The sequence below is a fragment of the Chanos chanos genome, chromosome 14, assembly GCF_902362185.1.
Source record: "Chanos chanos chromosome 14, fChaCha1.1, whole genome shotgun sequence".
Taxonomy (NCBI): domain Eukaryota; kingdom Metazoa; phylum Chordata; class Actinopteri; order Gonorynchiformes; family Chanidae; genus Chanos; species Chanos chanos.
This window is the reverse complement of record NC_044508.1, coordinates 6,235,911-6,251,133: the sequence shown is the minus strand read 5'-3', so window position 1 is coordinate 6,251,133 and position 15,223 is coordinate 6,235,911. Positions and strand designations below refer to the sequence as shown.

General features: G+C 41.9%; 1 protein-coding gene across 1 annotated transcript in view; it reads left to right on the top strand.

The window, feature by feature from the left end:
• Positions 1–14,543, top strand: part of setbp1 (SET binding protein 1) — a 35,656-nt gene extending 21,113 nt beyond the window's left edge. The window contains exons 2-3 of the mRNA XM_030791785.1: positions 6,545–9,941; positions 14,050–14,543. Coding sequence (XP_030647645.1) covers positions 6,545–9,941; positions 14,050–14,543 — 3,891 coding nt within the window. The remainder of the gene's footprint in view (positions 1–6,544; positions 9,942–14,049) is intronic.
• The last annotated feature ends 680 nt before the right edge of the window (positions 14,544–15,223 follow it).

Here is a 15,223-nt window from a genome sequence, read left to right as displayed (position 1 = left end):
AAGCCCACTCGCGTCTTTGTGGTTAGCATGCGACACATCGTTGACGGTTCTCAAACGCCTGCTTGCCTGTGTACGGTCTGTTAATGATTTAGTTCAAAAAGGATGGATGAGTTTGGAGAGCCCAGTGGGACCGCTCATAATTAATTAGTCCAAACGGCAACCAACACACAGCATGAATGGAACTTTAAAGCAAATTGCAGTAATTATAGAGGCTAATAGTATGAAGGGCTTATTTAAGTACTGGGAGATGGGATGTTGTTTGAGAATGAAGAATGAAAGCTCATGTGTGTTTGACTCTCTCTTCAAATCAATAAAATTGATGATTAAAAGGATGGTAGCTGACAAAAAAAAAAAAAAAACCTTGTACATGATTTTTTTGAAATGTGAATAGCCTAATCTGGTGATTAGCCCATTCTGTTTTCAAATCAATCATCATACCTTATATTGATCACAGGAATAGCTGCTCAAACATCCATTCACTGCATTGTTTATTGCCGAATGTACTTATATTAATATATTTTCGAGACATACTGATTTATACCTGTCAAAAGACTTGATATGACTGTACGTTGTCAGAAGTTTTTTTTTTTTTTTTCTAAATTAAGGACCATACAGAATAGATATTTCTAATCTCCGATTAATGTTCAGCGTATGACCAAGAGAACTAGTGGCTCACGTGGTAATTATGAAGTCTTCCTTATGCTTTACGATAGCTCCGGGTATAGTTTTGAAGCATATTAACTCACAGTTATGTTGTGTGTGTCCTACATTATCGATTATGTAAGTTGTGCTGTACGTTTTCATGGGACACAATGGCAGCAGTTACATCATTACAACTAAGCTGCTTTCAGCCACAACCCAAGAGCCACTTAAATATTTTGTAATAAAATTACCCACAGTGCAATAGCAGGAAAAGGAAAAAAGAAAGGGCTATGGCCCTTCCAACTTCCAATCCAAGTGATTTTCTGTTTTCTTTCTAATATTAGAAGAACCCAGATTCGAATCAAGACCCTATTAACTCAAAAAACATGTAAGCATGTGTAATGTGAAAAGAGGAGAATGGACGGTTTACATAACAGTGCTGTAATGTCTAACCGGACCAGGCTCTAACAGGTTACAAATGTCAGCCCTCTGCCCATCTTTATAAGGGGTTCAGGAGACTTCACGAGTGTTCCTGGTTAATAAACAACATTTCACAATGTGCCCCAGAGGCAGTAAAGAAGGCGCTCTTTCTTAAGGTTTGCTGTAACCTGACATCTTGTGATTTGAGTCACGTAAACATGCGTACTCCCAGAATGTGGAACCTGGTCTGTCTTCAGACAACTATTTTGGTCACAAAGAATTCCATTTTTCCATCCTTCATAAAGTTTTTTTTATTGTTGTTGTTGTTGTTGTTAAATTTTATCCGCTCATGCATGACATTACAGGTTGTATATGTATCATATCCAGTCATGCTCCATAAAGGATGACGTGGTGTGTGTATGAAGGTTGCTATGGTTACCATGACACGGCACATAAGTGGCGGTAAGCCATGTGGGAAGATCAGAGACATTTTGATGTGTGAAATGTGATTGAGGTGAGGGAGAGCAAGAGCGCAAGAGAGAGAGAGAGAGAGAGAGAGGAGAGAATAAAAAACGCTGCAGTAAATCATAGCTTTCATGAATATTTATCAAATGCTGATTGATTTTTCAAACCTTCCCCTAGGCTACGTACAAAAATCACTATGTACAAAAATTACTATGGAAGAAAAAAATGACTTGCTGCTCTCCTTATAGCAGCACGAGGGGTGGTGCTGTATCCATGGTACTACTCACGGCACAGTGTGTAAGGTGGGATTTCATCTCTGAGCATCTGTATTGGAATTGGAATACCAAACCTAACAAATAAACTAACAGACAAAAAATATTTGTTAAAAGGCAGGAGTCAAGTTCTACACGTGTGAATGTTTTTAGCGCTTGATTGATGACTTGGCAGAAGTGTTTTTAACATGTGTGAGAACTAGTTTGTTGTTGACTTTTGTTTGCGTTTTTGTTCACACTAGTCTCTGCAGAGAAAAGGTCGCTTCCTTTGGCTTCTGCTTTAGGGCAACACAGTTTTGAGTCACCTTGAAACTGCTGCGTCAAGCAGGAAAATGGACTGGTGCAATTAGTCAACTTCATGATTCTGATGACAACAAAGCGCCTATAAATCAGTTCATCTTAACTTGGGAGCTACATGTAGACACTATAAAAGGTTTGTTCTACAGTGCCTGAACAGAACAAGGTGAATGTGTGTGTGTATGTGTGTTTCTGAGTGTGTGTGTGTGTGTGTGTGTGTGTATGAGGGAGAGAGAGAGATTACAAAATAACTGCGTGCCTTTTCCCCTTTCCTTTAACTGGTTGTGTATATATCTCTGTCCTTACTTGAATTAAGAGGTGCTGTGTGTAACTGGATCATGACCATTCGTATCAGGTTAAAGTCATTCTATCCTGGTGTGTGTATTGCCTCTGCATGGGTGTCACCTTACAAGCTAGTGCTGGCATTCGCTTGAGAAATCTTTGAAACGTTACCAGAAACTGCCTTACAAGCACTGTAATTCGACCAATTAGCACTGCGGTTATAAGGAACACTACCTGTGGTCAGAGCACAAGCTGACCTACAGATGTTTTAAGATGGACTGGCTAAGGAGCTCAGATTAGTGTTTAACTCTCTTTTTCTTGGGGGGGGGGGGGGGGGGGGGGGGTTCTGCGAAGATTACTGTTGATAAAGATACTGGTGGCAAGTCTCTCGGTAATTCTTCAACAAAAGCATTGCATGTATTAACTGTTCTTAGTTCCAAACACTGGAGGAAAGATCGTACTCGATGACAAGTCATGTTTACCAGAAGCCTGGCTTTGTGATCACTCAACTGTCAACTCCAAAAAGCAAATAGAAACCTTTCGCTCCAGGACAAGTAGGATTTTGGTGTAAAGGCAGAGTGATTTTGGCCTGCTGGTAGACAGCTGGCAAGATGATTGGCTGAATGAATCGCTGGCTATTCCTAGTGGTTATGACTCACCGTATCCCTTGGTTACCGAATACACAAGAGACCAATGAGGTTTTGGCTGGCCCCTCACCATGGTGGTAGAGAAAAAAAAGAAAAGAAAAAGATGATGAGGACAACAAGGACTGACAAGGAATTGAAGAAGGCACAGCGCTACAGCTGCATGCCAAGTCTGCCTCATTATCATTTGAGTGTCTCTGTAATCTCTCTCTCTCTCTCTCGCTCTCTCTTTCTCCCTCTCTGTCTATTTATCTTCGCGGGTCCAGCTCGTCTCTTTGCGTCTGGGCCCTGAGTGGATTTTGAAATCTGCCAGGATTGGATTCCGTGGAGCCAACTGCCCAGTGGTCTTGCCAAAATCCTGTTCTGTTTTCAGGAGATAGGAAGTCCCTGTTCAGGGGACCCATCAGTCAGTTATGTTGACTGCAGAGATGATTATTATAAAGCTTTTATTTGGGGGGGGGGGGGGACTACATGACTGAAACTCAATATGTAGAATTGTCATCAAGATGGTGTATCTCCCGTATCACTTTACTGGAGGTGAATCTAAAAGCTAATAATAATGGCGATAAGCTAAAACATTTTCAAATTCTTCTTTTTATCACTATGCCTACAGCATATGTCTTCATTTGATAAAGCTGTCAAGATAATGATCTTTTTTTTTTTTTTCAGCACAATAATTTTGTGTTTGACATGGCTCTGAAAATATACTCTCTCCCTCTCTCTCTCTCTCTCTCTCTGTCTTCCCTATTAGAGTCAGATCATGATTTTAAGAATGTTCTCAATAAGCGGAAATGAATACCGCGGGCAAATAATAGAGATCGCTGTCGCTGGTTGTTAAAAAGCTGTTACGCTGTGTCTGCCGTCAGTCTTTTTCACATTAATACAGTATAATGGAGTTTTACTAATAGCTCTGACATCTTCGATGCAGAGGTTACGCAACGTGGGGATATTGTTTTGGAGATGGAGCGGCGGGGGGGTGGGGGGGGGGTCGGTTGTGGAATATAATGCCATTTAGCCAAATTAAAGAGCAGCCAGGAGGTTTGGCCCATTGTATCAGACACTGCATAGCCTTTTGGGTCTGCGGGAAAGACCTCAGATTCTTCCGAGGATTACGGGATTAGGGATCTGAAAGGTGATGCAGTTTCTCACAGATGGGGGAAAATAAAAGACTACAAGCAATGTAAGAGGGCCGATATCCCATCTGCGCTCACCCCCCACATCCCCCCCCCCCCACCCCACACGCCCCCTCCCCCTTTTTTTTAATTAAAAGCTACTGATTGAATGATATCAGAGAGGATTAGCCTGTAGGATGACTCCTAAAACACCCTTACAGTACACACACGCAAGCTTTCCTTGGGCCTTTCCCTGTAGTCTTTTCCTCAATGCATGCGGGGGATGCTGTTACAATAACTTAAGGGGGTCAGGCAGGCTGTACACTACAGATAAAGACCATGCAGCTGCTCTCTTGGGGAGGGACCTGATCGGGTCCCTCTCAATTATTACAGATGGACAGCGGAAAGAACTAGTGAGAACAGGCCATTCCAGAGTCACAAAAAGATGGACTCCCTGTGTTTTAGGTGACAAGAAGGCAAGAGAGATGAGTCTAATAGCCAAACAGTATTTCTTACTGTTCCTTTTGGGGGAAAAAAGCACTTTGTCAATTAAATAACCCACCTGAGACTGAAAATGGCATTAAAATCCCCAGTAAAGCCATAGACAAACTTTGAGAACTTTGAGTTGAATTACATACTCTGTTTGACAAAAGTTGATAGGAGCTTAAATACTTGACAGTTATTAGGAAGTTAGCAGCTATTGACCATTACTATGACTCAGGGAGCCTTTGTAAATCTCAAGCTCACTATGTTAACCGGAAGCACAGCACATCACATCTAAAGATACAGGATTAAGTACATGTCATTTACATTAATTTAAAATGTTGACAGTTTTTGATAAATGAACAGTGTATTATCTTGACTGATACACTTATTCATACATGCCACATGTTATTGGCTTTAAGCTTTGGCTCTGAAATCTCGAAATTCTTTGAGTGTCAGTTGCACTGTGTAAAATCTATTATTACACACAAAGCAAGATTAAACAGAGAGGAAAACCACATTTGGTACTTCAACCTGTTGTAATTTGACCTGGAGAAGTTATTAGATACAGAAGTATTGTAGCTTTTCAAGTGACACTAAAGTTGTGTAAAAAGCATTAATGGAATCGTTTAACAAAAGCAAACAAAACGTTAAACATAGGGAGAGCTTGGCAGATTCTGTTATATTGGCACCCTCATCTTCTTCGCTCAGCCCTCTGATGACTGGAATAAAAATGGTGTGATTGGTTAGCAGATTACAAGAGAAACGGCAATGATCAGATATCTTTTGCCTTCTGTGGTTCAGCTTATTTTCAGTCAGTCATTAGGAGATTGCGTTAGCACCCAGATGGGTTTTCATGCTCCCTTATGAGCACTTACATAAAGAGCTATTATTTTTCTACCCCCGCCTTGAAAAATCTTCAGTCAGTGTATTAATTTTGTATATGTCAAACATGTGTTCATGCAACGTAATTTGATTCCAAACAAACCATACTCCAGAATACTAAATTGCTCTCTTGTGGTGCAATCTGAGTAGCTTTGCTAAGGAGGCTGTTGGCAGTTTAAACCTTCAGAGTGGAAGGTCTGGCGTACGAGACCCTTTGTGTGGTTGTTTGTAGTTGTAGACGACCCGAACACATACTTTCCTGGACATATAAATCTTTCCGGCCAAAAAAAAAAAAATCTATAAGCCGAGGAATGATTTTCTGTCCGTGTGATGAAATGTGTGTTTTTATTGTTACGGAGAGCGATCACATGCATTCAAAGAGTTCATGATGAAAAAAAGAAAAAAAACATCGGCTGGATTTACCCATGTGTTCAGAAGATGCTGTTTTGGTGTTGAAAATTGAGAGAGTCAAGATGTAAGGTAATCTCTGACCGCAACACAGAATGTTTCGGTCTTTGCTGCAGAGCTGTAAAATGGAAGTGGGGCTGTTGAAAAACAAAACTGTGGTTTAGCTTCATCACCGCCTATAGCTGTTGGCTTTGAAAACAGGATGGCTTTACATAGCATATCCTTGTATCAAGTGCTGATCTTGCAGTGCTTTGCTTCTATCAGGCCAAACCACAAGGCTCAAATGTTCTCTTAATGACGCAGTGTTTGTATGCATTTTCTTAAATGTGACAAACAGAGTTCAACAATAATACATTGACAGAATGTAAATTTAAGTGCTTTCTCTTTGTATATGGGAAATGTAATATTTGAAGATCAGGCCATAGTATACAAACACATTTTCTTGTTTAATGTTCATTTTAAATTCCTGGTGATCCTTGTAAAGGATGCGATTCATTTAAGTTTATAATTTTAGAGAGAAATGTTTTGCATTTTGCATTGTATCATATATTGATATTCTCTCTCTCTCTCTCTCTCTCTCTCTCCCCTCTCTCTCTCTCTCTCTCTCTCTCTCTCTCTCCTTTACATTTTGTAGACTTACGAGAGGACTTTTAAACTTGTGGATCAGAACGACAATAATACAATGGATATTCTAGGGGACAACATTAAACCAAAGCATGACATGAAAAGCAGTGATATTCACCAACTGGACTGGACAAAGCCAACAGCAGTGGAGCTGCTATCCCATCAGGAACATAGGACGGATTCTGAATCAAAAAGAGAATCAGCCTGCACTAACAAGAGCCTTCTCTCAGACCCCACTATCCCCTTCTTAAAGACACAGGTCAAAAAGGTTTCAGAGGGTTCATCTACAGGCCATATTGGCTCTGGAATACCTGGCCAAGGCCCAGCATCCCAAGCATCTTCTGCAGAAGATACAACATTGAGTCCCCCAGCGGACACTAGTCTGTTGATGCTTAGCTCTTTTAGTAAGGATCGAGGATCGCAGGAAGTCACTGATCAAGTGTTTGGGAACAGCAAGCGGAAGTATGTCAGGAGAGATTCGATGAGAGCCCTGGGTAACCACAGTTCAGAGCTGCACTGGTTAAAAAAGACTGACAGAGATTCCGATCCATTAGCGATGGACAACACAAAAGAGAAACAGTCACATGGACCAGAGATATGTGAACCTCATAGGGAGGAGTCTGAAGATAATTCTAAAAAGCCAGAGGGTGAAAACAAAGTGATGCCGATATGTGTTCACCTCCAAACAGATGAATCGAAAGGTAGAAAACGAAGGAATCGACGATTAACTGAGGATCATGTTGCTCTGGAGGAAGAGCAAGTGACACGGTCAGTTGAATCAAGTGACAAAGCAGATCAAAGCTCTGGAAAACCCAAAGTGGCAAACAAAGTAGATGTGATTAAAGCGAAGCAGTTCGGAGTGAGTCAGGTGGATATGGAAGATGGAATTGCAGTAAAAGCAAATAATCTGGAAATGGGTCAGAACAGGCACAGGAAAAATCCAGTTGGAAGGCCAAGATCAGTGGCTTATCCGGGTAAACAAGCAGATGAAAAACAACCAAAGGTCAAGGACAGATGGTCATATCTGAAGGCGAAGAGCTCAGCTCCTCACCAAGATATTAATCCGATCCTATCCATCGAGGAACCTCCATCAGCCTTTCCTATTACACCAGCAAGCCCACTGTATACCAACACTAACAGTCTGACAGTTATAACCCCTGTGAAGAAGAAACGTGGGCGGCCAAAAAAGCAACCATTGCTCACTGTGGAGACTATTCATGAAGGAACTGCCACAAGCCCTGTAAGCCCTATTGCCCAGGACCCTTCAGCAACTTCAAAGAGAAGAAGAAAGAAACACAATTTGTCAAAACTAGTACAGCTGGCCTTAAATAAATCCTCTTCTGCACACCAGATGAAACTTACAAAGACAGGTCATGTTGGTGTTCTTAAAAAGAGGACGGTTAAGAAAATGAAGCTGGTTAAGATGCAGAGCATTTTGAATGAACTTTTGTCCAGTTCAAGCAATGGCAATCTTGCCCTGAAATCTAATGCTCCTGTTTCAAATGCCATGTCAGCTATGGCATCGACAATCGAGGCCCGTCTAGGCAAGCAAATCAACGTCAGCAAACGAGGGACTATTTACATAGGCAAAAAACGGGGAAGGAAACCCAGAGTCGACACACAGACCCAACATGATGAGCACAAAGCTAGTGATAAGCACTCATTGCCAGTTTCTAGTCCATTGGAGAACCTTGTAGTGCCTTCTAATCCATCGTCCACTACCGGAATGCCTTCTCCCAGGGTCATGCCTCCTCTCTCTGCGCAATCTTTAGGAGCCTGTGGGATGCCACACCCTCCCTCTACAGACACCAGCCAGCATGACCTGAAGACCATGCCAAATCTACAGCCTATCAGTGCGCTGCCCACAAAAACACCCAAGAGCTTGCTCAGCAGCAATTGGAAGCTTTCTCCCCCAAGACTCATGGCGAACTCACCGTCTCACCTCTCTGAAGTGGCCTCTATCAAAGAAGTCACTCTTTCTCCAGTCAGCGAGTCACACAGTGAAGAGACAATCCCCAGTGATAGTGGAATTGGCACTGACAACAACAGCACATCAGATCAAGCTGAGAAAGGCCCAGCTTCTCGCAGGAGGTACTCTTTTGACCTTTGCAGTTTTGAGGCGGCTGAAGCTGCTGCTCTAGAAGCTACCAGCAAAGCAGCAAGAGGGCATTACCAGAAGCGTGCCACAGCAGTAGCTGTGGAAAATTTCCTTGCTCAAGAAAGCCTTAAGAGACAGAAACACCGCAGAAAGCGCAAGAACCTACAGAGCAGAGATGATCTTCAGTTTCTGGCTGACCTTGAGGAGCTCATTAGCAAGTTCCAGGTCTTCCGAATCTCCCACCGCAGCTACAGTTTCTACCGTGAGAATTCGTATCCCAGCATCTTCCGTCTCAACTTCGACCACTACTACCCTATGCCATTCTTTCCCTACGACCCTGTGCACTATCTTCGCAGGAGTTCCGAAAAGTCGAAGAGAAGGCGGGGCAGGCCGGCCAAATCAAATGAGACAATGACAAAGATGCCTTTCATTCAAGGGTATGGTTACCCGGTGCCCAGTGGCAATTACTATGCACCCTACGCAATGCCTTATACATCCATGCCTCTTGCCACTAGTATGATGAATATGGGCTATTATGGTCAATACCCTCCTCATTTGTACTTATCTCATTCCCTCGGGCCTTCAGGGTCCTCTCTCATGAGACCACCTGTTCCGCCACCAAAGTTCCATTCTGGTGGGCCTTCTAACCTTGCTGCCGCCAGCCGACATAGAACAAAGAGCACACCTCATGAGTTGCCTTCATCCGGGATGAAGAACTCGCAGTCGACCTTCATGGCTCTAAAAGGTAGCAGCAGCTGCTTGGCGAGTGTCTGCCACCACAAACGCAAACACAAGCACAAGCACAAATACAAAGAGGACCAGTACTCCATGTCGCAGAGAGAAGACCTCGGCGGACTCTTCAGTGGAGCCCAGAACCCTGCCTACCTTAGCCTTTTAAACGAGAGGCTCGAGAAAAGTTCTGCGTTGTCCAAACTAAAGGACAAGCAGAGGGACCAGCAAAGCACAGACGTTTCGTCGAAAAGCTCCCGGAACTACTTTGAAGTAGACACGCTCTCGTCACTAACACTGTCTGACTCCCAGCATTGTAAACGGACCGGAGGGGAAATAATGAACAACTTCCTGAATGTCTGCGGCCGACAGCCGCATGAGCGCATGCGAGCTGGTCAGGATCGGTCGTTGGATCTGTTCAAGGGGCAGCACATACACGAGCAAGGTACAAGCATCCGGAGTCGAAGACGCAGCTTGGAGGATTATGGGACTTACAGTGAGAGCAGCAGGAAGCCTTTCTCAAGTGAAATACAGGAGAGGACCAAGCCAATGTTCCAGTGCCCAAATGCATCCTTACCAGGTAAGGAGTAAGCTGGGTATCACCAATATGTATTAAAAAACATCACATAAAACAGTTGTGGTATATTGTAACTACAGAACTGTTTCAAATGGTTCTGCTTAGGCATTTAGACCATGCAAGTCTGCCTCAGCTATTTCTTTAACCAATGTGGTGACAGCAGCACTGCATGTATTTTTACACTTATGCTAATAGACAGCAGTTAGGATTCTAAACACGAAGTGGAACCTAGACATTTAATTTCTGAATTAAAAGCGACTAAATTTTAGATTTTGTATCTCCTGGTAGATCTGAGGTTGCTAACATTTTTATCGTGTAGAATTTCAAATTACCTTTAAAACAAATGTATTGTGGAATATTTTTTTGGAATAAGGTTGGTCTCATTTAATCACCAAAAAGAGAATACTTTCGTGGGTGTAAATGAAAAACTTTTCTGCCTTTTTTTTACATGAAATTGAGGATAAATGTGCTTTCAGAACACAGAATTTCACAGGCAGTACATCTGGCAGGGAAAATGTAATGCATGATTGGAGAAAACTATAATTCACCAAATTCTCTCTTCTCCCTCTTTCTCCCTTGCCTGCCAATGGTTTTCCTAGAGATATATTATTCACACATTTTGATTTATTTTCTACAGACATGCAATAAAAAAAACTCTCCTTGTGTTAAAGGAGCTGGACAGCTGCCAGAAGTTTAATGAATCCAGTCCACTCCAGTGAAGGGGAATTGCAAGCCCTAGGCACAGTTAGATTACATTCCCACTCCCTTGGGGAAAGAGAAGAAGGAGGATGACTCATGTTTTTGCAAAAAATAAATAAATAAATAAATAAATAAATACCTCTTGCTACCATCCACCTCCATGAGTTAGTACAATACTTCAACGACTTAGCCTGTCACCGTTTATATAGACAGGGAAATGATCAAATTCATGTCATTCTCAAGTCTGTTGTCTTCTTTCCCCCAAGCAGGTGCTTAAAACAAAACTATTTTCAAAAAACGTTTCTTAATATACTAGCCAATGTGCCAGCTGCTACTATTCAAATGAGTCGCAGCCAGTGTGGTTAGGCAGCAATTTATTTGCACCAATTTACATAAAAGGTCACACTTCATTCACAATTAATTAGAGCTATTTTCCACAGATTTATAATAGGACCACTGCACACTGTGCATCATATCAGTCTTGATTATTCCAGAGTCAAATTACCTGGGCTTTTTTTTTTATTAGATTAAATGCATACTATAATATTAAATCCATAATGAGTTGAAATGTCACCTTCACAGGGAGGTACATTAGTGAAGTTGTGTTTTCACAATAGAGCCAAACTGGATGCTTCATCTTTTGGCTGTAATGAAATGTCTTGCATAATCATAATACACCCAGTCAATGACTCAATCGATCAGTAAGTCATTCAGTCAGTCAATCAGCCAATCAATCCATCAGTAAATAGATAAAGAAGTAAATAATTAAATGGAAAAGACCCCGTCAGAGATCACTGGTCCAAGATCACAGAACAAAAAAAAAAGATGATTTTAAGCAAAGGGACATTTTTCAGACTCAGCATTGTCCTATAATTTGTGTAGAAACTAAGTTGATGTGATACATTACTCTCTGTCTTTTCTGCCCCCTAGTGTGAAGATTTACACTGTCAAGATTTAGACCATTTAAACATACTGCGGAAGTTAGCTACCTCACTACCTAAACTAGCAAGATAACTAACACACTGACTAATTCACTTAAATCATTCAAGTCATGTACCTACAAATTATGTCTTACTTGCTTAGTTCTTTAATGCGGTTACTGGCTAATTACAGCCTCACAAAAGACATACCCACAGAAATCGAAGAACAACCTAAGGGCTGGACTAAACTTCAGAGAGTGACTTTGATATTTCTGCATTAAGATATGGTAACCGAAGCATAATGAGAGTTCATTAGCAGCTTGAGTATTTCTTTAGCATCAGAGGTGTAGAGTACAGTATACTGTACTATGGACATATGGAATTGTCCTAATGTTACACAATGAAAAGAACTTCCAGGACATGAAGTCATCTTAAAGTAACACCCATGTGACTTGTTCTCCATTTTACCGCTTAACATTTTTTGTATGTCAGGTTTGGGGTTTTTTTTTTCTTTTTACAGTGTATTATGAGCTCCAAGACAGTGATAGTTAATACTATCTCTGTTTGGTCTACAGAATAGATGTGCCTAAAGTTAAAATATGTGGTTGTTTAACATTTGGCTGTGTTAAAAACTGTGAGCTGTTTGACTTTTGTTATGGCCTCTTCTCCTCACGGTATGCAGCTCAAAAATGTGATGTTCCCTCCTCTGAATTTTCAAAACATTTTACCTTTGGAGCTGTGGAATTTGGTAACCATGACAACAGGAAGTAGGCCTCCACAAGCTCGAACAGAACTGTGGGGACGACACAGGAGAGTCCATAAATTGGTCCCTCCTAATGAAAACATTGTGTGCAGGATGCAGGTAAAGATTTCAGTGGACAAATGAGTTGTGACGTTCCCTTTGAAAACGAATGTCTCTTTCAAATGATTTGTTGGCACTTGGGAAGTCTCCAAAGTCCAAAGTTTCCCAGTGATTAACGGGGGCCAAGAAAAAAAAAAGGAAGGGGGGGGGGGTTGCTTGTTTGGACCGGCACACATATTACTTGATTAAAACCAAATGAGTTGGAATTGGCTTTATACAGTCAGCGAACAGTATACAAATGGTTTTCTGTACTCAACATCTTACATTTTCCCCATATAATCATATCTTTTCTCTCATTTCATTTTAGGATCCTTTTGAAGTCATAGAAATTACCTTCAAATGAAAATACACTTCCTCCTCTTGTACCATGAATAGGTGTACTTGTGTGTAACAGGGTGCTTGTATAGTGTGAAAGCTAGTGTGAACAAGAACATATTCATTGACTGGAGAGAAGTGTTTTTTAGGGTAAATTAAAATTTTTCAGGAGGTTTGGCATATTATCATTAAATAGGTTGAGGCGGGAGACATTGAAAATGAATAGAATGCCCCTGATCTCATTCACAATCCTCAGACGCACAATTAGAGCTCCTGTTTGTTTTCTTGGAAAGCTTACGTTATCAGTTGCCAGTTGAAGAGGCAATCAAACATTACAGAGAGGGGCAGAGAAAGAGAGAGAGAGAGAGAGTGAGGGAAAGAAAGAAAGCAAGCAAGCCAGAAAGAAGGAGAGAGAGTGTGTTCTCTAGAGATATGAGGGACTCAGTAGAGATTGGAGAAATGGAACACATTTTGGTGGGCTTTTAGTCTGTCTGAACTCATTTGAAATGAGACTGCCAGAAAACCAACATTTCCTCTCTTCTGGGCTGCCTTCCAATACTCAGACATGAAGTTGAGAGGCAGTAAATTAATCACCGATGTATTCCTGGGCCTCACGGTTTATTGCTCACATTCACAGATTCATCTATTCAACATGTGGCAGTGCTGAACATTGAGTATCGTTACAGAGCAAAGGATAAGTGGGATGTCTCCTTGATCCCAAATGCTGTGCATAACTTGTAGGGAGCCAGATGTCAAGTGTTTAGTGCTCTGTAGCTCTATAACTCTTACTTTTCATGGAAACACTTTTCATAAGTATGTTGACTTCGCTCGGAGGTACAGGTTGCCAAAGTAGTGACATGGTTTAGGACTTGATGTACTTGCACTTGTAACCCTGCAGTAGTGCTGTTTTAAGTTCTTAAGTCACGTAACGCCATGAAGATTTGCGTACTTAGGCCGGGATGGAAACGTAATTAAGACAACATTAAGCTGCCTCAAAGTACCGTGTGTCTGGCACAGTGTAGCGGGATAAGGTTTACACACCGCCTGTCGCTCATTCAAAAGATTTCAGCGCACTTCATGCATATTGATAGTTCTCCCCTAACTAGATATTAATTATAAATTGCTTGTTTTTGCCTGTTAAGTAACTAGCATGGAGTAACAAGTCACGTGATGATTATAACAGTTAGTTCTGTTGTTTGACTCCACATTTAGCACTATTAAAATACATTTTATATCCTCTCATCCCCCTCCCTCCCTGAACCATCACTATGAATTTTTTTTTTTTTTTTACTGTTTTTCCATTCTTTCCTCACAGAACCCAGCTCCCTGAAGATAAGGTACAAGCGCAAGGAAGAGGAGGAGATACAGCAGGAGGTGCGCAAGGTGTGCTCCTTCTCCAAAATCCTTACAACCAAGAAGAGCCTGGACCACGTCAACAAGATCCTCAGAGTGAAGAGACTTCAGAGGCAGGCCAAAACTGGCAACAACGTGGTGAAGAGACGGCGTGGAAGGCCCAGGAAGCAGCCTCTGGACCACGACCAAGGCGTCATCGGACAGATGCCCGTGCTGGAGAAATGCGTCGACCTCCCCGGGAAGAGGAACCCGCAGAACGCCTTGATGCCCGAACCATTGGAGTTCTCTAACCACGACTCCATTATGGACGCCATCGAGTCAGTCGTCCATAGAGCCAGGTCCCAGTCTGTTCCCCAGTCTGCAGAGGGAGGGAAGCATTGGCCCAAGGCGCAGACAGAGGGCGCTCTGGAGCGTCCGCGGAGAAGCCGGGGAAGCAAGAAAGACGAGATTTTTTAATTCGTTTTTTTTTTTGCGCGACAGGGCACTGTGAGTTGACCCTTGCACTCTTGTTGTATAGTATAACGTCGTTCTTTTGATTTTTTTTTTTTGGATTTTTTTTTTTTTTTTTTTTGGCTCTGATGTCTCCGTGGACTCACATATATGGGCATTTCTCTGAGGAATCAGATGGTGAATGTGGTCAAAAAGTGCTCTGCTTTCAGTTTGTGTACTGCATTTCAGAACTACTACTTTTTGGTTGCCTCGTGGAGACATTTCAGTATCAAGCTATTAGCTCCCCAAAGCCCCATAACTCAAGAGATGTTCTTAACTACGGCATCAGCTGTGACTTTACCAGCAACTGTAGATTATTAGGCTTCTTATTTGCAAAATACTACACAGTTACGGTCTCATTGTGTTTGCGGTTCATTTAAGTCAAAGCACAGCGCTCAGTGTATTGATCAATACGATCGATAGAGGTCAACAATACATTTTCCACTCCGCTCCTCGCACACACACACACACACACACACACACACACACACACACACAGACACACACACAGATGCCTGTGCTTTTCCTGAGCACAAAGCAGAGGCAATAGTTTAGAATGAGACTTTGTCATAGCCATCTCTTTGCCTACAGTATGATTGTACATAAAAACTTATTTTACTCTTCTACTTACATAACTGCAGCTTCCG